The 23,315-nt window shown below is 38.1% G+C and overlaps 2 protein-coding genes and 1 long non-coding RNA gene across 6 annotated transcripts in view; 2 read left to right on the top strand and 1 right to left on the bottom strand.

Moving 5' to 3' along the window:
* LOC118924055 (uncharacterized) overlaps positions 1-1,010 on the bottom strand; it is a 6,280-nt gene extending 5,270 nt beyond the window's left edge. The window contains exon 1 of the long non-coding RNA XR_005029445.2: positions 221-1,010. This is a non-coding gene — a long non-coding RNA (uncharacterized LOC118924055). The remainder of the gene's footprint in view (positions 1-220) is intronic.
* The window catches only part of TLR1 (toll like receptor 1), an 8,310-nt gene extending 1,091 nt beyond the window's left edge, over positions 1-7,219 (top strand). Inside the window, exons 2-3 of the mRNA XM_036908473.2 lie at positions 2,572-2,669; positions 4,571-7,219. Coding sequence (XP_036764368.2) covers positions 4,634-6,997 — 2,364 coding nt within the window. The 5' untranslated portion in view covers positions 2,572-2,669; positions 4,571-4,633 and the 3' untranslated portion in view covers positions 6,998-7,219. The remainder of the gene's footprint in view (positions 1-2,571; positions 2,670-4,570) is intronic.
* The window catches only part of TLR10 (toll like receptor 10), a 24,403-nt gene extending 1,088 nt beyond the window's left edge, over positions 1-23,315 (top strand). The window contains exons 2-3 of one of the 4 annotated variants that reach the window (XM_036908468.2): positions 2,572-2,669; positions 20,266-23,315. In XM_036908468.2, coding sequence (XP_036764363.2) covers positions 20,328-22,763 — 2,436 coding nt within the window. In that variant the 5' untranslated portion in view covers positions 2,572-2,669; positions 20,266-20,327 and the 3' untranslated portion in view covers positions 22,764-23,315. Of the gene's footprint in view, positions 1-2,571; positions 2,670-15,279; positions 16,490-19,070; positions 19,271-20,265 lie in introns of those variants that run through there. The other 3 variants (XM_036908469.2, XM_036908470.2, XM_036908471.2) reach the window with 3 other exon arrangements.

Genomic DNA, 23,315 nt, shown 5'->3' with positions numbered 1-23,315 from the left:
AAATAACCAGAAGACTAATTAGAAACTTAATGTCTCTTCAAAGATAAACATTTTGGGACCAATTATCAGGTGTACATCCCTAGCCCTTTGTCTCTCAACCACCTATTAAACCCCTAGACAACGGACCACCCTGGGGCTCTCTTGTCCCCTCCTGGCCTGAGCCAGGAGCTCTGTCCTTTTGCTTTATGTCTAAATAAAAGTCTCTGCCTTGCTCTCCTACCTTGAGTGTTTGCAAAGTTCATTCTTCAACTCAGCGAACAAGAACCCCGGCATCAGAAACCATATGGGAAGCAAAACAGAAAAGCTTTTGAAATGGTTCTGATCCTTTCAACCTGTGGTTAACAGCTAACTGGCCTGGTGCAGAGAAGACTCAGTGAATGCTGCAGGACTGAGCTTGGTGGGCTAGACAGACTGTATGGGTATTATCCACAAAGACAAGTCAAAGTCCTGATTTAATGCCCCCAAAGTCTCCAAACAAAGGCAATTCAAATGTATTAATACATTGTATCATATAATATGAGGCTAAAGCTATCATAATCATGAAAATTGACATAAACACACCTATAGATGTTGGGAGGGGTGGGTATTGTTTATTTTCCTCAGTTCTTGTCCCAGCCACAACAAAAAATCAAGCACAGAGATGGAGTAGTGAAGCAGAGAAAAAGTTTTATTTAAAGTTAACTCACTTCAAGAGAGAATGTGTGGGTGACCTCAGAGTGAGGCATGCCCTGAAAGATTGAGAAAAAGTTTAATAAGGCTATGCACTTAGAAAGTGTGGGTGACCTCAGAGAGAGGTGCACCAAAAGATTGGGAAACTTTTATTTAAGTCTACGCACTTAGAAAGTGAGGGGCAACCTCAGAGAGAGAGGTGTGTCCTGAAAGGTTGGGAGTTCCCCCTTTTAAGGATTTTTTTTTCAAGAATGTGACAAAGGGCTAGGGATGTGGATTTGTTAAGTGGTCCCAAGATGTTTATCTTTGATGAAAGACGTTACAACTCTTTTATTATCAGACCTCCAGGTAATTTGACAAAATTAGTTTAACTCAAGAAATTTACTTCTCTGATTCCTTCCCAGGATAGCAGCTTCCTGGTCTAGGAGCATATCAATCAAGACCACCTGCCCTGCCTCTGAGGTGGGCTGAGTTATTGTCTGTTTGCTAAAGAATATGTTAAGAATCTTACTTTTTAACTTCCTTGGTTTTAAAATGCAATCTTAGCTTTAGGATGGATTCTTCCTGTCTTTACTATGCTATTTATGGCTGGGTTTGTTTGCTAAATTAATCATGATGCTTATCTTTTGCCCAGGTTGCAGATTACTTGATTAGGGGCTAGAAGAGGAAAAAACAGCATATACGTAAAGTTAAAGAATAAGATGGGCCTTTTAGCAGGCTAAAGTAAATCTTACAATGGCATGATCTAACTGACACAATGAAGACATAGGCTATGCTGAGATACTTTTCTTTATCTGGGTAATATTCAAACATTCCAGGCCAAGTTGCTCCTGGTCTTTTGAGCTTTAACTGATTAACTCATGAACTCTGTGAGTCTTTTCTGGCTCTCCAGTTTTATCTGGTTAACTCTTTGAGCCCCTTCTAGTGGGCTTCACTGGCCTTATTCTCATTCCACCCTGCTCATATCTATTTTTCTGCCAAACAGATAGTTTTACACTTTCAAATTAAAGCATCATTTTACTAATCAACTTGGCAAGTAATCATTTTTTTTTTTTGGTAGCAAAACAGTCATGAGGTTCTAATATAGATGAGATTTAGTGCTGGTCATTAGGACTTGGATAAAAAACACTGATTTACACTGATTCAGCAAGTTTGATATATAAAATCTAAAGATCCTCTAAGTGCCTAAAATCAGTTCCTCATGTGTGCAATACTTTGAATTCTTAACTACAGAAATAAAGATGGTTTCAAATTAATGACTATAAGTGGAAGGGAAGAATGGAGTTTGGGTGAATAGAGGGCATTTGAGGCAATTTAGCTAGACATAAAACTGAAGCCATACTTTCATGAAATGCTTGGGATAGGCAGTTTTATAAATTTAAATCTTTCATAGCAGCTATTGTTAAGAGAACAAGGATAGCTTTCATCCTGATTGTGGCGGTTTCACCACATGCTAAGCATTTCTGTCCTGTCCATGCATGGGGTCCTGTCTCTGTCCCTTGTCTCTCTAGTTACTCTCTGTGTACCATGTCTGACTATGCTGATCATTGCTTCCTTCAACTCTGGAGTTGGCTGGAAGTTAGGAAGATCCACAGATTTGGACTTGGGGTTAGGAATGAGTAGGGTACCCTGCATTTACTTCAAACCATTTTATGTCAATCTAGATTTTACCAAAAATATGAGGTGCTATTTTGAGATCTTAGCAGGTGCCTAGGCAATACTTGGGTATTATTTTGACTTTTTAAAACTATTTCTCCTTGTGTGAGTAGCTGTTTCAGGAAGCCGGAGAGGAAGAATTCGGAAATTTCTGAGTATTTCAGCCAATACAGTACACACCATGTGGACATGCCACCTTTACTTTTAACATGTTATTTTAATGTCTGTGTCCCCTTTCTTGCACAGAATCTTCATGAGTAGTGATGCGAGGGGTGTTCCAGGCCTTCTTCTGTGCTCAAAGAAATGAGGATAACCAAGGTGTCATTGGGCACCTGTACCAAAGGGTAAGTCCAAGCAATGCTCCAAAAACAAATAGGTTTGCATATCCAACTGGGTAAACTTTTGCAACCCAGGGTTGTTCTGGGATTTGAATTGGGTCCTTCTGTGCCCATTGAGGGGTGAGGGGATATGTGAAGAGAAATTTGACTCTTTGCTGATACTGATGACTTGCTTTTGTAATGCTGCTGTAGGGGATTTTAAATAAGTTCCTTGAAAAATCTGTGTAGCTATGTAGTCCCAGCTGAAAAGGGTCTCTGGAGTTGAGGGGGATGTCTCACACTCCAGGGTTCATCCCAACACAATTCCCTCTAGTCTCATGTGCCATTGGAATGGTGATAACAAAATAGTATCTGAGCTACAGTGGGCAGATAACTAGTGCAATAAGCAAAACCTAGAATAGTGCCTAGCACTTTATAGGGAATTAATGAATGAAAAAAAGTTTTCTGAAGAGAGAAGAAGAAAGTGCTCCTTTCCTCAAAATCTTTCAGTGCTCACCAGCCACTCATCACTCTCAGAATAGAATGCCAACTTCTTGTAATGATCTTATACCCTGTACAATCTTGGCTGTAACTCCTCAATCACTCCATACTAATGTTGACTTTCTTTCTGTGCCCCACACAAGCCAATCACAACCCCACCTCAGGACCTTTGCATTTGCATTTTCCTTTGCCAGAAATGCTTTTTCTCCAGATCTTCCCTTGGATTATTCACTCACTTATTCTCATTTTTACCCCAGTGCCAGCCTGTCAGAGAAGGGTTCTCTGACTAAACCTAAAAAAGTTTTATCAACTATTATATACGTACCATTATTCTTGATTCATTTACCTGACATATTTTTCTATATAGCACTTATCACTACATGAAATCATGTTTAGTCATTTGTTTATCTTCTGTCTTTCCACCAGATAATAAGTTCCTTGAAAATTAGAACTTTATCTTATTCACTGATCTATCTCCAGTTTCCAAAATATGGCCAGTAGGTTATTGATAAATACTGAATGAATAAATACATGTATAAATAAGTGGATTTCCTTTTATCATGATCTAATTACCTTTGGAATAAGACTATAATCAGGCCCCAAACCATGTGTAGGTAATAAAAGGAAATGCAAGAAGAGTCCAAATTCAATCACATGGGAAGGAAACTCTCAAGAAAGCCACAGGGAGGTATATGTCAAAGGTAGAAAGTACATCAGGTGTGAATCCCGATTTGAGTTCTAAATGATCTTGCATAGGTTGAGGTCACAGGACTTCCATGAATATGTAAAGCCATCTGTATTAGTTTCCTGTGGCAGCTGTAACAAATTACCATAAATTTGGTGACTTAAAACATCAGAAATTCATTCTCTCATAGTTTTGGAGACGAGAAGTTCAAAATCAAGGTGTCAGCTGGGCTGCGCTCTCTCCAGAGCCTCTTCCGCCTTCTGGCGGCTGTTGGAATTCCTTTGCTTATGGCTGTTATCGCTCTGGTCTCTGCCTACATCTTCACATGGCTTTTCCTCAATGTCTCTGTTATCTCCATTAAATATTCCCCTGCCTTTCTCTTATAAGAACAATTATCATTGTATTTAGAGCCCACCTGGATAATCCAGGATAATCTCTTTATCTCCAGATCCTTAACTTGATTATCTCCAAAGAGACCCTTTTTCCAAATTAGGCATTATTTACAGTTTCTGGAGATTAGGACATGGTCAGGAGGTAGATACATCTTTTGGGTGAGGTTCCCATTCAACCCATTACACCATCCTTACTAAAAGTTATTTGATTAGAGGTAATATAATTGTTTACCAATCTGTATATTTCCCTTTTCAGGTTGTGTGACTCCAAGGAATGTAGTCTTCGTTTTATGAGTCTCTAGTAAAAAATGTTTAATGTCAGGCATGACTAATTTAATTTTTTTTTCCAGGATCTTTGTATCAAGATGCTCTGAAGAATAGTAACTACCCTTAGGAATGTCTAGAGTTACAAAATGACCAAAACTAATTCTAGCATTTTCCATTTTGCCGTCATCTGCATGTTAATACTTGAGATCAGAATCCAATTATCTGATGAAAGTGAATTTTTAGTTGACAGATCAAAAACAGGTCTTTTCCATGTTCCAAAGGACTTATCCCTGAAAACAACAATCTTAGATATATCACAAAACTATATATCTGAGCTTCGGACTTCTGATGTCCTATCACTATCAAAGCTGAGGATTTTGATAATTTCTCATAATAGCATCCAGTATCTTGATACCAGTATTTTTAAATTCAACCAGGAATTGGAATACTTGGATTTGTCCCACAACAAGTTGGGGAACATTTCTTGCCACCCTACTGTGAACTTCAAGCACTTAGACCTCTCATTTAATGCATTTGATGTCCTGCCCATATGCAAAGAGTTTGGCAACATGTCTCAACTAGAGTTTCTGGGGTTGAGTGCCACACAGTTACAAAAATCTAGTGTACTGCCAATTGCTCATTTGCATATTAGTAAGGTTCTACTGGTCTTAGGAGATGCTTATGGAGAAAGAGAAGACCCTGAGAGCCTTCAAGACCTTAACACAGAGAGTCTGCACATTGTTTTCCCCACAGGAAAGGAATTCCATTTTATTTTGGATGTGTCAGTCAGCACTGCAGTAAGTCTGGAACTGTCTAATATCAAATGTGTACTAGAGGATAATGGATGTATTTCTTTCCGAAACGTTATGTCAAAACTTCAAAAGAACTCTAGGTTATCAAATCTTGCTTTAAACAACATTGACACAACTTGGAACTCTTTTATTATGATCCTCCAGTGGGTTTGGCATACAAGCATAGAATACTTCTCAATTTCAAATATGAAACTACGAGGTCAACTTAATTCCAGAGATTTTGATTATTCTCACACTTCACTGAAGGCCTTGTCTATACACCAAGTTGTCAGTGACGTGTTCAATTTTCCACAAAGTTATATCTATGAAATCTTTTCAAATATGAACATCCCAAATTTCACAGTGTCTGGTACACGAATAGTCCATATGGTCTGCCCATTCCAAATTAGCCCATTTCTGTATTTGGATTTTTCCAATAATCTCTTAACAGACACGGTTTTTAAAAATTGTGGAAACTTGGCTAATTTGGAGACACTTAGTTTACAAATGAATCAATTAAAGGAACTTGCAAATATTGTTGATATGACTAAGGAGATGAAGTCTCTACAACAATTGGATGTTAGCCAGAATTCTCTAAGATTTGATGAATATGAAGGAAATTGTTCTTGGACTAGAAGTTTATTAAGTTTAAATATGTCTTCAAATATGCTTACTGACTCTGTTTTCAGATGTTTACCTCCCAGAGTCAAGGTACTTGATCTTCACCGTAACAGAATAAGGAGCATTCCTAAACCAGTCATGAAACTAGAAGCTTTGCAAGAACTCAATGTTGCTTTCAATTCTCTAGCCCACCTTCCTGGATGTGGTATGTTTAACAGTCTCTCTGTACTGATCATTGACTATAATTCCATTTCTGACCCTTCAGCTGACTTCTTCCAGAGCTGCCAGAAGATTACGTCCATAAGAGCAGGGAATAATCCATTCCAGTGCACATGTGAGCTAAGAGAATTTATCCAAAGTATAGGGCAAGTATCAAGTGAAGTGGTAGAGGGTTGGCCTGAGTCCTATAAGTGTGACTATCCAGAAAACTATAAGGGAACCCCACTGAAGGACTTTCATGTGTCTCAGTTAACCTGCAACACGGCTCTGCTGATTGTGACCATTGCAGTCACTGGGCTGGTGTTGGCCATTACTGTGACTGTCCTCTGTATCTACTTTGATCTGCCCTGGTACCTCAGGATGGTGTGTCAGTGGACTCAGACCCGGCGCAGGGCTAGGAACATACCCTTAGAAGAACTCCAAAGAACTCTCCAGTTCCATGCTTTTATTTCATACAGTGAACATGATTCTGCCTGGGTAAAAGGTGAATTAATACCAAACCTAGAAAAAGAAGATATACGGATTTGTCTCCATGAGAGAAACTTTGTTCCTGGCAAGAGCATTGTGGAAAATATCGTAAACTGCATAGAGAGAAGCTACAAGTCCATCTTTATCTTGTCTCCCAACTTTGTCCAGAGCGAGTGGTGTCATTATGAACTCTACTTTGCCCATCACAATCTCTTTCATGAAGGATCAAGTAACTTAATCCTGATCTTGCTAGAAACCATTCCACAGTATTCCATTCCTGGCAGCTATCACAAACTCAAAACTCTCATGGCACAGCGGACTTATTTGGAATGGCCCAAAGAGAAGAGCAAACATGGACTCTTTTGGGCTAACCTAAGGGCATCCATTAATGTTAAGTTGATGGAGAAATGAAAAGAAACAGATCACACATAGATCTAAAAATATTCCTCTGCTGCTTTTGGAAAAATGTTGCTGCTTTTGGAAGTTCCAGCAATGACTATGTTTTGCATCAACATGAATCTAACACAGTTTTGAATTTATGATGTAGATAAAAATGTGTACTTTCAAACCCCAATTCATCATTTATATGTGGTAATAAAATTTAAAGAAATGACATAACTTTTATTTAAATAACTTCTAACACTTAAGGGGGTTCACCCATTTCTTTGTGAGGACTGAATTCATTGAATTTATCATGTAATCAAGAGGAGCATCTGTTAAATACATGTTCCTGTGTGCCAGGTTGGTGTTAGAAACTCCATGTCCTGTACACATGTAGCTGGGTATTTATAGCAAACTTCTACAGCACTGGTGTTCTAATTTCCATTCAGAATTTCCCTCTGCATGTTGAATGCTGCTTATTGCTAATGCTGGAGACTCTTTGCAGGAAGGGATTTCTTCCTGGCCAGAAGAACTCACTTGGCCCCCATCAAGGACAATTCCCAAGTGTTGAAGGATGTCCTTGGAAGCAGCCCCCCATCAATGTTGGAAGGAGAACTGGAGGATAAATACCCCAACTTCCTTATTCATATTTTGGGGATTAGCCTGGGGTGTACTTAACACTTTCCATGAGCTCCCCAGTAGGAGGCAATTCTGATTCTCCACAGTAGAAACAGATTAATTAAAGTATTATTTATTAATTTCCTTTCTATTTATTGCACCTTACATCCTCTAAGGGTGTTTCCTGGGATCACCTCTGAAATTAACTATTTGTAGTTGAATACTTGTCTCAGGTTCTGCATCTGGGGGAACCTAAACCCAGTGTGTGTTACATACCAGGCCAAATGGAACTTCAGAGTCTGATTTTTTAGTGGCTGGATATATTGCTGAGATTCTAGTTGTCTGAATTAGCATGTATGAAATTCATAAATTTTGTCAGAAAGAAATACAGTTGATACGTACTGTTTCTATACATAGCATCCTTTCTTTGGGGTACTAATTAAGTAGGGCATGAGTACACTGAAGCAGTGTGAAAAATGAACTATATCATGTATATTTTTCCAGCCTTATTATACAACATTTTTGTATTCATCAATCATTCTGTCTACATTTTACTCTGTCAGCTAGTTCTGGACAGGTGTAACCTGATAGCACCTTGTCATAGCTGCACCATGTATCTCTCACTTTATGCCCCATAGCTTCTTTAACACCACAGCACAGAATATTTGTAAAAGCTTGTTCAACCATTTGCATTTGGTACATGCACAAACTTAGAAATGCCGGGGATATCCCCTGAAGAGATCTGCGACCACTTAGGGGACAGGAGCCATCAGATAAATATTCCTCTCTTTTATTCTTTGCTAAACAAATGAGGCATAGTCTAAATCATTCCTCAGAGTCCCCAGTAGGAATGAGTCTCACTTACCCACAGGAATAACCTGCTTAAGAACTTACTCTTGGATTGGCTTTCTCTTTTTCCTTGTTTCATTCTTCTCAGTCCTCTCATTCTTGAACCCTGAGATTACTTTTCCAAACAAGTGACCTGTACACAAAGCTCTTGTCTCAGTCTTTACTTTTGGGAGGAGAAACCCAAGTAACACTTACATATACTAGGTTACTTTTTGCCCTAAGGAATTTGTAGTCAAACAACATTACATGTATCTAGATAACTAAAATAAAAATCAATTAACAAAAATGTGCAATGGAAGTTCAGAAACCATTTAGATTGAGTAAAAAAAAAACTTTAGAAGTGCTGGTTTTTCCACTGAGCCTTAAAGCAAGACTTTAATTTAGTATTTTTCCATGTGGGATGGTAAAGAATGGAAGGCTATTCTAAATAGAGCAATGAGAACAAAGAAAGAATGCCCAGGCCTGTTCTGGGACTGGTGTCCCAATTTGACTGGACCATAAAGTTTATGAAAAATAACAGTGAGATATAAGCATGGAAAGTTAGATTAAGATCATATTGTCAAGGGTCTTGAAAGTCAAGCTATGGAGTTAGAATTTAGGAATATAGGAAAGTCGCCATTTAAACTTCAATCTCATAATAGTGGAAAACAAATTAAAATGATGAAATACATAGTAAAAATGTATGAAAGCTTTTGTTCTGTAAAGGAAGTTGCAATAGTTATTAGAACTGGGTTTTCCTGTTTTCTCTAGGATGATTGCACAACCAAGTTTCAAGATTTCATAACGAAGTTTCAGTTGCTCAGTACTAGTTGTGCATTACTTAGTAGGGCTGATGTCACACAGTACTATAGTCTGGATGTTAAACAACAGAAATGTATTGCCTTACAGTTCTGGAAGCTAGAATTCTAATATCAAGTTGCCTGCGAGGTTAGTTCCTTTTGAAGGGTGGAAGAGAAGGATCTGTCCCAAGAGCCTTCTCTTTGGCTGATGGATGACCACGCCTCTCTGTGCCTCTTCACATTGTCTTCCTACATGCCTATTCGCATCCTAGCTTCCCTTTTTAATAAGGACACCAATCATATTGGATTAGGGCCTACCCTAATGACTTCACCTTACCTAATGACATCTACAATGACCCTATTTCCAAATAAGATCACGTTCTGAAGTATTAGAGTTTAGAACTTCAACAACTGAATTTTGGGGAATGCAATTCAACCCATTACATCTTGCAAGTCTAAAAAAAGTCCTTAAATGGAGCCATAAAGTCAGTTAAAGTTTAACTAACAAACTCAAAATTTGAGAAATTAGATCAATCCTGTATATAAATATCTGATCTCATACATAATTTTAAGGAGGATGCTAGGCAGTTGAAATTGTCCAAAGAATTCCCAAGTTGGAAGATAAAGAAGTCAGGTTAAAGAAGGGACAAATATATGGTAAGGAAAATAAGAGGTAAATGAGAAGATAAGGGGTAAATCACAGGTAAAAAAGGAATATTACAAAAAGAGTAAATATGCAGTCCTTTATCTGGAATATCAGGGTTTCAATTCTAGGCCCATTACTTACTTGTGAATGACTTCAGATAATTTACTAAAACTTTCTAAGCCTACACTTGATTATTTGTAAAATGTACCTTTAGAGTCACTAGCCAAGACCTTTAGGTTTCCAGGTATGAATTAAAGTCTGGCTACAATAAAATATGTCCTCCAAAGTACAGAGTTAACAAGCTTTCCATGTGGTTCCACTGAAGCCCCTTTTCCTAGGATTGAAGTAAGAGGGAACACAACCAACCCACCTCTCTTGAGAGTAAATGCAACACATAACACACAAAAAGCTCTCTCCAAAGTCCTCGTAGCTTTACTCCTTTCAGGTTCTCCAACCCCTTTTATTGGTTGGAAGTCAGCAAAGGGTTACAAAACCAGTTATCTCATCTCACTTTATTCCAGGAGCCTTGACTGAATTGAAATTAAAATAGTTCCATTTTTATCAGCCTGTTATACTACCAAGACTGCAGTGAAATGGGTATTTTATCTAGTGTTAATAGAGGGGCAAAGAGTTTGACCATATATATCAAGAGCTTTAAAGTTATCATGTTCTTTGACCTGTAATCCCACTTCTAGGACTATATCCTAAGGAAATAAGTTGAAATGCAGACAAATACTTATTTATAAGTATGTTAGTTGCAGCACTATTGTTAACGGTGAAAATCTGAAACACTCCAATTTTGTGTTGTGATGCATTTAGTGATGTGTTCAACCATTAAGAACAGTGATAGGGTTAAGATGGTAAACTTGTTATGTATTTTTTACTACAATCTAAAAAAGAATGTATAGGAAATCTTTTTATCAACAGAAGAGAATGCTTATATTATAATATAAATGAAAGACAGGATACAAAATTGTATTTACAGGATAGTTTCAGTATGTTAAAGATATGCAGATAAAAAAGTACAGATGAAAGTATACAAAAACTATCATTGCTCGCTTGTGTTTAGTGATTGTGTTTGCTTTTATATTTTTCTGTACTTGAAAAATTTACAACTGACAAAAAAATGGAAATGGGGTTTGGGAGATCAAAACTAGGTCTCATCTGAGCTGGAAGTAGTAAAAAATGGAGGTTATAATGCTGGGTTCTGCAACAAATGCTGTGGAATTAAATCCTTGCTTAATTTCTCTGTAGCTCCGTTTTCTTGGATGGAATACTTAACCTCTCCCAGCCTCCTTTTCCTTATCTGTAAAGTGGGACTAATGGTACCTCTCATGGTTGTTATAAGAAATCAGTGGTATAATGTGTGGAAGGCCAGGGTCTGGCTGTTCACTCTAGAGCTGGCAGTGCACTAGAGGGCAGGAGGAGCACTGTAGAGACAAACTACCTCAGCCTGGATTCTACTTCCACAAGCCAGATGCTAGGCATTCTAGGGAGCAGGGGAGCTGGAATACGGTAGAGAGGAGCAAGGACTTGCAAGGTTGGCAGCATCACAGGCAGAGGATGTTAGCACTGCAGCAGGCCTAGAGCACATCCAGTCCATGCTGGGGCAGGATGACGCAAGGTCTGGGGAGATGGTAGTCATGTGACAGATTGGATCTTTCAAAAAATTTGACTTAGGAGATATTTGGGAAGGCGGGGGAAATATCACAAATACACAGAAAACAAAATATAAGGCAACTATTAACTAGAGGAAAACTGAGAAGTATAATCATAATATAATATAGTTTCTAGTACTGCCCCAATGTGTACATAGGCCATAATAATATAAACACTGAACAATGATTTAACCAAAAGTAAGGGACAGCTCTTTTAAAAAGTGAATCATTTTAGTTAGAGAAATGATTTCTTTTTAAAATTAGAAATAAATGACACTAGATGCAGTAGTGTGCTGATAAATATTTAACAACAGATTCTCAAAGAAAATGCTCTATGACAAATAGTATTTTCTCCACTACTCTCATAAGTTTAGAAAACTGACAAAACAATAAAGTCCTGATTTTTGGTGTTGGCCAATTTCTTGGAATAAATACTCTCCCCATGGTCAATTTCTAGGTACCAACATGACGTTATTAAAGGTGGAGTTGGAAGGAGATGCACCTGTAATACATCACTGTGTAGTGTTCCCACCATACTGATACAATAGTCCTAAATAACTTCAAGAGCATAAGAATAGTAAATATATAGTAAAATAATTAGGAAATGATGAGTTTTGAGTACCTATTACTTTTGTTTTTAACAGTTTATTTAAATTAGACATACTTAGAAGTATGTCTAATTTAATTTATTGTGATTGTTTTAACAGCTGTCTCACAAAATTCTTGAAAGTCAAATATTGGTTCTCATGAGCTGTCATAAGCTGACTCTGGCAGACCTCTGGATAAATTGAATGATATCTTAGTAAGCATGATTCAGTGTATAATTTTTTCATATTCAGTCAAAACGATGGCACATGGCTTGGATGCAAACAAGGAAATCCAGGGAAATTCCTCATGCTGCTGTGTCTTACAGGATGTTTATTATAGGATTGGGTTTCTCTAGAACTTGACCCAGGATAAATGTTAAGCAACTCATTAATAAAGTTATAATAATAACTGGCACTTGGATGAGAAATCAGACATTCTCCCTTTCCTTCCCCAGTTTTTTCTCTGCCACTCCCTTATTTAGCCTGTACATTTTATTTTCTCCCTTTTTTTCTCCATTCCTTTCCTGTCCCTTGCCTTTTATCCTCATTTTCTCAGTTTTGTTGTTCCTCATTCTTTCCTTCATCTTTTTGCTTTCTCCTTTTGACCTGCTATCCTTTCTGCTTTTCAAAACCTCCCATTTTCTCTTTAATCTTTTTTACCTAGGAGTAAGGCACCATCAAAGTGCCCTAAGATGCTGTGGGAAACAGTCTGGCAGTTCTGCAAAAAATTAAACATGTAATTGCTATATAGTCCAGCAATTCTACTTCTAGGTACCTACCCAAAATAATGGCAAGCAGGAAGCAGAACAGATATTTGTACACCCAAATTGAGGCATTACTTATACTTAAGGTTTATTTATTACTTAAGAGGGAAGATGATTAAATAAAATATATTAGTTAATTAACTCGACTGTTTCTTTTTGTCTATTTTAGTGGGATTGCTAGATGATTTAAAGTTCCTTATGTGGCTTGCATTATTTCTATATCAATATAATTTATATTATTTCTATATCTCTTATCTATTGGACAGTGCTGGTCCTGTCCTTGGTAATGAAGTATTTTGCAAATCTCTGCAAAGTCTTTCATAGGTTCCCACTGCATATTTAAGACTATTTATTTATCCAGACGAACATTTTCTCCTCTCCTGATATTGCAGTGTAGTCATTGAATGGTAAACAATGGTATCTGAATTTCCTAACCATGTGAGAATTTTGTTACCTTTTATTTATTTTTCAGAAATACAATGCAGAAAAAAATAACCTGTGTCACTACTTTCTCTTACTGGTATTTATAATTAAACTAGAGAAGCTTTACTCCGTTCATTGATACTTCATCCTAAATTTTGAGCTAGCCCACTGTGGCTTTAGGGGAAAGCAGCCCCCATTCCTTCCACCCAGTGGACAGCCTGGAATCCTGTGGCTTTTCTACTTGCCTGGATCAGGGACTTAGGCCCTATCACAGACAAGACGTAAAATAGGCCAGCAGACTATTAGGTGGCCATGGGTCGGTCCTCTGCCCAACAGAGATGCTCCGTTTCAGATGGTGAGACAATGACCAATCAGATCTTTTATCGTGGGGGAAGCACCCGCAGGACGAGCCTCTGCCCGCCTATGAGCCCTGACGCTGAGAGAGGCTGTAGGAAAAACAGAAGTGAAGGCAGCAATAAAGAGGAGCTGGGAGTAGAAGGAGAAGCTGCCTAAGAAAGAGGAAGAGCTGAAGAGAAGTGGAGTCAGAAGCAGAGAGCAGCCGTTGCACAACAACACGGCCTGAGCACCGGGGCCGTGTGGCAGCCGCTGTCCCAGATCTCGGTGAGGCCGGGCAGTGCGCCGCCGCGCTTCCTTCCTTAAACAAAACCTCCACCCACTTGAGGTAAACCAAGGCCCTCTGTTCAGTGCAGTTCATATGCGAAGGGACAAATATGGCAGGCAGAATCCTGATATCGGGAGGAGTAAGAGGGAGACTCGTGTGTGTGTGTGTGTGTGTGTGCGCGCGCGAGAGAGAGAGAGAGAGAGAGAGAGAGAGAGAGAGAGAGAGAGAGTTTTAAGAACAGATCCCCTCCCTGATTTGGCATTTATATGAACTTATTATAATCATTCTTTTTTAAATTGACCATTCCTCCTGTGGGCAAATACATTTGGAAATTCTCATCTTCACTAGTGATCTCCAACAGTATCACCCGAATCTTAAGTATAAATAAAACCTCAAAATTGTTGCTTTGAAAAAGTTGATCTGTCCCTTTTACATAAAAGGTAGCCATTTACATAAAATAATACCATGCTTGTTTTTATCACATCACTTCAAAATAAGCCTCTAGCTAACTCCTTCTCACTCTCTTCCAGTCAGATTGCTGAAATTATGGAGCCACCATTTCTATTTTTATCACCACATGGGATCCCACCTCCATTTGATGCACCAGATAATTGATCTGAACCTTGGAGTAAGGCACAAAGTGCTCTAAGATGCTGTGGGAAACAGGATGGCAGTTCTGCAAAAAATTAAACATAGAATTGCCATTTGGTCCAGCAATTCCACTTCTACGTGTATACCCAAAATAATTGAAAGCAGGAACTTGAACAGATGTTTGTACACCCATGTTCCTAACAGCATTATTCCCAATAGCCAAAAGATGAAAGCAACCCAAGTGTCCATTGAAGGATGAATGGATAAACAAAATGTGGTAAATACATATAATGAAATATTGTTAGCTTTAAAAAGGAAGGAAATTCTACCCAAAGAAAGCAAGATCTCAGATTCAAAAAGACACATGCACCCCTATGTTTATTGAAGCACTATTTACAATAGCCAAGATATAGATAAGTGGATAAAGAACATGTGGCACATATACCCAATGGAATACTATTCAGCCATGAGAAGAAAACAAATCCTATCATTTGCAACAACATAGATGGAGCTAGAAGATATTATGCTCAGTGAAATAAGCAAGGCAGAGAAAGACAAGTGTCAAATGATTTCCCTCATTTGTGGAGTATAACAACGAAACAAAACTGAAGGAACTAAACAGCAGCAGACTCACAGACTCCAAGAAGGGACTAGCGGTTACCAAAGGGGAGGGGTGGGGGAAGGTGGGTGGGAGGGAGGGAGAAGGGGATTGAGGGGTTATAATTGGTACACATGGTGTGTGGGGGGGTTGCGAGGAAGACAGTGTAGCACAGAGAAGATAAGTAGTGACTGTAACATCTTGCTACACTGATGGACAGTGACTGCAATGGGGCATGGGGAGTGCTCAATAATATGAGTGAATGTAGTAACCACAGTGTTTTTCATGTGAAACCTTCATAAGAGTGTATATCAATGATACCTTAATAAAAAAAATAAAAGGAAGGAAATTCCGATATGTACTATAACATGGAAGAACCTTGAACACATTATGCTAAATGAAACAGCCAGTCACAGGAGGACAAATATTGTATAAAGCCAATGCCACTTACATGAGGTACCTACAGTAGGCCAATTTATAGAGACAGAACCAGGGTCTGAGAAGAGGGGATCATGGGGAGTTGTTATTTACAGAATTTCATTTTGGGATGATGAAAAAGATCTAGAGATGAATAGTGGTGAGGACTGCACAACAATGCAAATGAACTGAATTCTACTACGCATGTATGTGCATCTTACTGCAATTTTTAAAAGACTGCTCTAAAGATTATAATGAATTTATACAACATGTAATGCCACTAGCATGCAGTAGAGGGCAAAGGAGCTTAAACTTCACAGAAAAACTTGATTCAATCTCTCCTGTGGCCAATATCAAGGAACCACCCACACCTGCAGAGACGTTGCAAGCCCGGGGGGTAAGAACTGTTAGCTGTGTTTGTTCTAAAACTCATGAAAAAGAAATAAGCGTGTGTGGGTCTTTTTTAAGGAAGAAATCATTTGAACTCATGTACTTGGGAAGATAGTAGCCTTTTTTGGATTTTTAGTATTTATGATTTTGCCTATATTAATCTAAAGATTCATTAGTCAATGACCTTGGGGCTACTGATCTGAGTAATTGTTTTATGGGAGCTTGAGGGTTTGTGATTCCTTTCACTGGTTGTTGATTAAACCTGGTCAGTCGCTCTACCCAGGATAGATCCTCTCAACAGCCCAATAAAATAGTGGCTGTTTTTAAATCCCTACTTTACAAATGGAGGAACTCTAACCCGGAGGTTAAGTTAACTTGCCGTGGTGACCCAGTGAGTAAGTGCTAGAGCATGGATTTGAACCCCAGTCTAGCTCGTTCCTTCCAGAACCCAAACCGAAGGCATTTCAAACCTTGAAATGGAATAGTTCAGGATGTGATCACCGAGGTTGATCTCGCTGTCAGAGCCAGCTGCCCTGGTGGCCTCTTCCTCCCTCCCCACCCCATGTGAGAAGGCATTGTGGTCAGTTTCCTCTGGTTTTTATTTTCCTGTAATGCATGTTAATAACATCTGTTGTTTGGCTATTTAAGGCATATTTGTTGCCCCTTTGCTAGATTAAAAGTTCTGCATTTATGTTCTATGTCTAAAAGTAGGGGCATAACTGACAGATTTTATGCAGCGTGGATTTCATTCAGTTTCCTTTGGAAGTCCAAGGTGGACAAAGATAGCCACATGGTGCGGTAGACTGGAGAATGATTAGTAGCATCTAGGCATTTGATTCATGGAAGAGCTTTCTTTCGGACCACCTGCACTGAGCTATCAATTAGAGTTCTGTGTACTTTTCTCAGTTACATATCAGTTCTTGTGAATTTGTAGTCTCTTAAGAATGCATCTAAGCAAAGTCTCTTGAAATTTGTGACACCCAGCAGAGTGTCCCATGGCAGCTGCATACCACTTTGGAGAGACACATTTCAGGACTTGAAATACCTTCAGTTTGGGTCGTGCAAGGGTTCTGGGTTCAAATCCATGCTCTTGTACTTATTCACTGGGTCACCAAGGGCAAGTTACTTAGCCTCCAGGTTTTAGCTTCTCCATTTGTAAAACAGGGATAAAAATATCTACCATTGTGTTGGATTATTGAGAGGACTGAACAGGATAATGTATGGAGAGCATTTAGCTCCATGCCAAGCTTGTAGGAAATACTCAAAAAGATGTCAGTCATTCTTATTCTTATGTTATAAAGATCATTCAACATTCAATGAGTTTTTAAACCCTTCTCCATTTTTTTGTATCATTGGGAAAAGAGGAAATTTGATGATTAAGTATTCTTTGGCACATCACCTATGGTCATTTCACAGTATCTTTTGACTTGGACTTTTAAAGCATAAACTATTAAAGAAAGTCATTCTGCTTTACACCTGCTTTCAGCATAGTAATAGAAATATGAATAATAAGACGTAATACTTATTGAATGCCTCTTTCATCAAAAGTTTATGTCTTACTCCTTTCAAATGTCTTCATGAAATGCCATAGTGCACAGTCATTGCCAGAGAAATAGGACCCTTTTTTTGTTCTACTAAGAGAAACTCAAAAAGAGTTAGTTTTTCTTTCTTCTTTAGAATAAATTCCAGATGAGGTTGTAGTATTAGATAGGAAAAAGAGGTGGGGAAAAGGTGAAAGCTATGAAATCTCAACTCAGGAGATTGCAGAGAAAGGAACTGGGTTAAAATCCACAGCTTTTCTCAAGGGCCATAGTTTCCAGACCTAGTTACTTGAAGTTGCTACAAATTGAAGTGCTTTGTAAGATCATAATGTTGAAAACACCATTGTCAGCTCAATGACCAGCCAGTATCCTGCCAAGTTATGTTGGAGCTGTGGCAAAGGAAAAATCAGTAATAATGATACTGTCTTTATGAAAAATTTTGATATTTTGTTCATCATGGATTTTTGCATTAATTTTAATTTTTAAGAATATTTCATTAAAACATTATTTGTCTCGGTGTCTGAGTTTCTTGACACCTCTCAAAATTTGTACCTGAAATCACCCTGGTCTTGGTCTAGTAACTGCTACTATTTGTGATATGCTGAGCACAATAAAAGTGATTTGTATACATTATCTCTTTCTTCCCCTGCATAAAACTCATTTTACAGATAAAAAATGGAACCCTTCAGCAGTTAAATAAATGGTCTAAGTTAACACAGCCAGTGAGTGCCTAAGATTGGACTTGAACACAGACCTATCAGTTCCTAACACTAACCATCATACACTGCACCATATCAGGAATTCACAACACAAATTCTATAATTCAACATACATTTTTGAGAACATTTTATGTACCACCTTGTGCAAAGGGATACAAAATTGAAATCATTTACTCATTCAAATATATGTTTAAAAAACATTTACTGAGCATGTGCATATGTGCCAGGCATTATTCTATGTGCTGGAGATAAAGGAATGAACAGGATCATCAGCTCCCTTCTTTATGGGTGTGTGAGGTGACGGGATAGTCACTAGACAAATGAATGAACAAAAGTCTCAAAGAGCAATAAGTGCTCTGTTTTATAGAAAAATAAAATCAGGTGATGTGAACTAATAGCAAATTGGCCACCTTAGGTGGTTAAGTCAGGTCTCTTAGATGAGATAAACTTTAAGCCAAGATCTAAATGACTAGATCCCCAGAAGAGGGGAAAGTTAAAGCAAAGGCCCTAAGGTCAGAGCAAGTGTGATGCGGCAAAGGGGCAGTGCGACTAGATGTACGAGGGCCAGGAGAAGAGTAATATGAAGAGAGACACTGGAAGGAAGCAAGAGCAGCTAGCTCAGAGGGTGTTGTGGACCAGTAAGTACTAGGAGTTTGGGTTTTATTCTAAGTGTGACAGTACATTAGTCAGAAGTAGGCTGGCTGCCATAACAAAAGAGTGGCTTAAACAAGGTGGTGCTCAACAATTCTCTTGAATAATGGATATTGTGAAAATCTTAGTTCTCAAACTGCCTCTGCGTCTAGGCAACTTGAAGCCAGCCTTTCTCTCAAAGCCCTCAGAAATCGGCACCCTTGAGTTTCATTCCCTCATCTGTACAATGCAGGTAACAGTGCTTCCCCCACAAAGTTTCGTGGTAAGTGAGTGAGATAGTACCTATCTTGGCACACAGGAAGTCTCTAAGAAATGGAAACTGGTTTATCATTACTGCTATTTTTGGGCAGTGTTCCAGATTGCTTATGCCACCAAGCTGAAGACATATGGAGGCAGAAGGATAGGGACCATTCTGTTTATTTCTATATTTTGGACATTCCATTTATATGGGTAAGTGTTGTTGAAAGTCAGATATTAGCTCAAGGGACTCTCTATGTCCACAAATACAAAAGTTAACAACTCCATGATCTTAATTCAGGGGCTCGCAGCATTCAGTGATAAATTACTTTCATTGAGAACTTATGTTCATGCAAAAACCTGAACATGGGTATTTATAGCAGCTTTATTATCATTGCCAAAACTTGGAAGCAACCAAGTTATTCTAAAGTAGGTGCATAGATAAATAAACTGTAGTATATCCAGACAATGGAGTATTATTAGGACTAAAAAGAAATGAGTTGCCAAGCCATAGAGAGACATGGAGTAATGTAAATATATATTATAAATGAAAGAAGCCAATCTGGAAAAGCTACATACTGTATGATTCCAACTATATGAACATTCTAGAAAAGACAAACCTGTGGAGACAATAAAAAGATCAGTAGTTGCCAAGGGTTGTGGTGGAAAAGGGTGATTGGCATAGCACAAAGGATTCTTTGGGCATTAGGCTACCACAATGGTGGATACATATCATTATACATTTGTCCAAACCCACAGGATGTACAACACCAAGAGTGAACCATAATGTAAACTATGGACTGCAAGTGAATATGATGTTAGTACAGGTCCATCAGTGGAACAAATATAACACTCTGGTGGGGGAATTTTCTTAAAGTCTACAGGCTATCAAAAGGGGAAGAGGGAGGGTTTTGAGTATGACCTGGTCACGAAATTCCTAAGTTAAACTGGGAGAGAGACACTTCTGCCAACTATTATATTTCTCCCTCCGGGAATTCTGACTGGCCTCAGTGATGCGGATATGACAAGGTAGCTGACCTGGAAATCTCTGGGCTCTAAGATTAAGTCAAAGACTCAATGTACAGGTTGGCCCTATTCCAAATTCTTGGTGAATACAGTTAGATACTGGCATTAAAAAAAAAAAAAAGTCCCGTAGGATTTAACAAACCAGAGGACCACTAAACATTGTATGCTGTCTTTCTTTCTAGGATTTTGAACTCATCTTCATCATTCATATACAGAAACCAGTGGTAAAATCCTTGAAATTACAATGAGACATATCAGAAGCATTCACATATTTTATAGTATTATTATGTCAGTGCATGGATGGGCCTCAAAACTGCCAGAAGAAAGGGAACTGACCACCAACTGCTCCAACTTGTCTCTACAACAGGTTCCCACAGACTTGATCCCAACCACAACCACGCTGGATTTATCCTACAACCTCCTTTTTCAACTCCAGAGTTCAGATTTTCGTGCTGTCTCTAAACTGAAAGTTTTGATTCTGTGCCATAACAGAATCCAAGAGCTGGATATCAAGATCTTTGAATTCAACAAGGACTTAAGATATTTAGATTTGTCTCACAACAGACTAAGGATTGTAACTTGGTATTCACTGGTAGGTCTCAGACATTTAGATCTTTCTTTCAATGACTTTGATACTTTGCCTATCTGTGAGGAGACTGGTAACATGTCATACCTGGAAATCCTAGGCCTGAGCGGGGCAAGAATACAAAAATCAGATTTCCAGAAAATTTCTCATTTGCATCTAAATACTTTCTTCTTAGGATTGAGAACTCTTTCCCATTATGAAGAAGGTAGTCTGCCCATCTTAAACACGACAAAGCTTCACATTGTTTTACCAATGAACACAAATTTCTGGGTTCTTTTGTGTGATGGAATCAAGACTTCAAAAATATTAGAAATGACAAATATAGATGGCAAAAGCCAATTTGCAAGTTATGAAACTCAACAAAACCTTACTTTAGCGAATTCTAAGACATCTATGCTGTTACTTAATAAAGTTGATGTACTCTGGGATGACCTTCTCCTCATCTTCCAATTTGTTTGGCATACATCAGTAGAATACTTCCAAATCCAACATGTGACTTTTGGAGGTAAGGTTTATCTTGACCACAAGTCATTTGATTACTCAAATACTGTGATGAGAACTATAAAATTGGAGCATGTACATTTTCGAATTTTTTATATTCCACAAGAGAGAGTTTACTTGCTTTTTACCGAAATGGATATAGAAAACCTGACAATATCAGATGCACAAATGCCACACATGCTGTTCCCTATTTATCCTACAAGATTCCAGTATTTAAATTTTGCTAATAATATCTTAACAGATGACCTGTTTAAAAACCCTATCCAATTGCCTCATTTGGAAACTCTCATTCTGAAAGGCAATAAATTGGAGACATTTTCCTTAGTGAGTTGCTTTGCTAACAACACATCCTTAAAACACTTAGATCTGAGCCAAAATCTGCTACAACACGAATATGATGAAAATTGCTTTTGGCCAGAAACGTTGATCTCTATGAACCTATCATCCAATAAATTTGCTGATTCTGTTTTCAGGTGCTTGCCCAGAAGTATTCAAATACTTGACCTGAATAATAACAAAATTCAAACTGTCCCAAAAGAGATAATTCATCTGAAGTCCTTGCAAGAGCTAAATCTTGCTTCTAATTTTCTAACTGATCTTCCTGGATGCAGTAATTTCAGAGGACTCTCAATTCTGAACATTGAAATGAACTTAATTGTTAGCCCATCTCTGGATTTTTTTCAGAGTTGCCAGAAAATTAAGACTCTAAATGCAGGAAGAAATCCATTCCGGTGTACTTGTGAATTAAGAGATTTCATTCAGCTTGAAAAATATTCACAGGGCATGATGGTTGGATGGTCAGATTCATACATCTGTGAATACCCTTTGAATCTAAAGGGGACCCGGTTAAAGGATGTTCATCTTCCTGAATTATCCTGCAACACAGCTCTGTTGATTATCACCATTGTGGTTATCATGCTAGTTCTAGGAATAACTGTGGCCTTCTGTTGCCATCACTTTGATCTGCTCAGGTATCTCAGGATGCTAGGTCAATGGATGTGGATGTGGCACAGGGTTAGGAAAACAACCCAAAGACAACTCAAGAGAAATGTCCAACTCCAAGTGTTTATTTCATATAGTGAACACGATTCTGCCTGGGTGAAGCATGAATTGATCCCCAATCTAGAGAAAGAAGATAGTTTTGTCTTGATTTCCCTTCATGAGGAAAACTTTGACCCTGGCAAGAATGTTACTGAAAATATCATAAAGTACATTGAGAAAAGCCAGAAGTCCATTTTTGTTTTGTCTCCCAACTTTGTCCAGAGTGAGTGGTGCCATTATGAACTTTACTTTGCCCATCACAATCTCCTCCATGAAAGTTCTGATCACATAATTCTCATCTTATTGGAACCTATTCCACTCTACTGCATTCCTTCCAGGTATCCTATGCTGAAAGCTCTCATGGAAAAGAAAGCTTACTTGGAATGGCCCAAGAATAGGCATAAATGTGAACTTTTTTGGGAAAATCTGCAAGCTGCTATTAAAGTTAATTCATTAGAAACCAGAGAGATATGTGAACTACAAACATTTACAGAGCTGAATGAAGAACCCCAAGGTTCTACAATCTCTCTGGTAAGAACAGACTGCCTATAAAACCTTCCCACAACCTAGGGAAATTGGGGCCTATATTCACAGTTGGTATATAAGTTGATATAACCTTTCTGATGGTAATTTGGCAATATCTATTAAAATGAAACATGATCATTCATTCATGTCAGTTCTTCGAAGGATTTCTAAGAATGTGTTTTACAGAAACACATTTGCAAAGGTTTATTGTAAAAAGGTTTTCATCCAGCATTGTTTATAATCATGAAAAACTGAAAACAGCTCAAATGTTATAAAATAAGGATTAACTCAATAAATTATATTAATGCAATAAAATATTACACAGTCATTAAAAATAATGAGGTAACCCTATATTTACTGGTATGGAGAAAATTATAGTAAGTTGGATTATACATTGAAGTAAAATTGTAAAGGAATGTATACCAGTACATTGATGGAGTAACAGTGGTTTGGGTCTGGGAGGTTGGATTGTAGGAAGTATTTGGTTTCTATATTATGAATTTCTGTAATGTTGGAGTTGCTTAGATTGAATCTGTATTTCTTTTGTAAGTAGGAAAAATAATAAAGAGAATTTTAAAA

This window comes from Manis pentadactyla, chromosome 5 (genome assembly GCF_030020395.1).
Source record: "Manis pentadactyla isolate mManPen7 chromosome 5, mManPen7.hap1, whole genome shotgun sequence".
Taxonomy (NCBI): Eukaryota; Metazoa; Chordata; class Mammalia; order Pholidota; family Manidae; genus Manis; species Manis pentadactyla.
The sequence above is the reverse complement of the archived record's forward strand: the minus strand, read 5'-3'. Positions and strand labels throughout refer to the sequence as shown.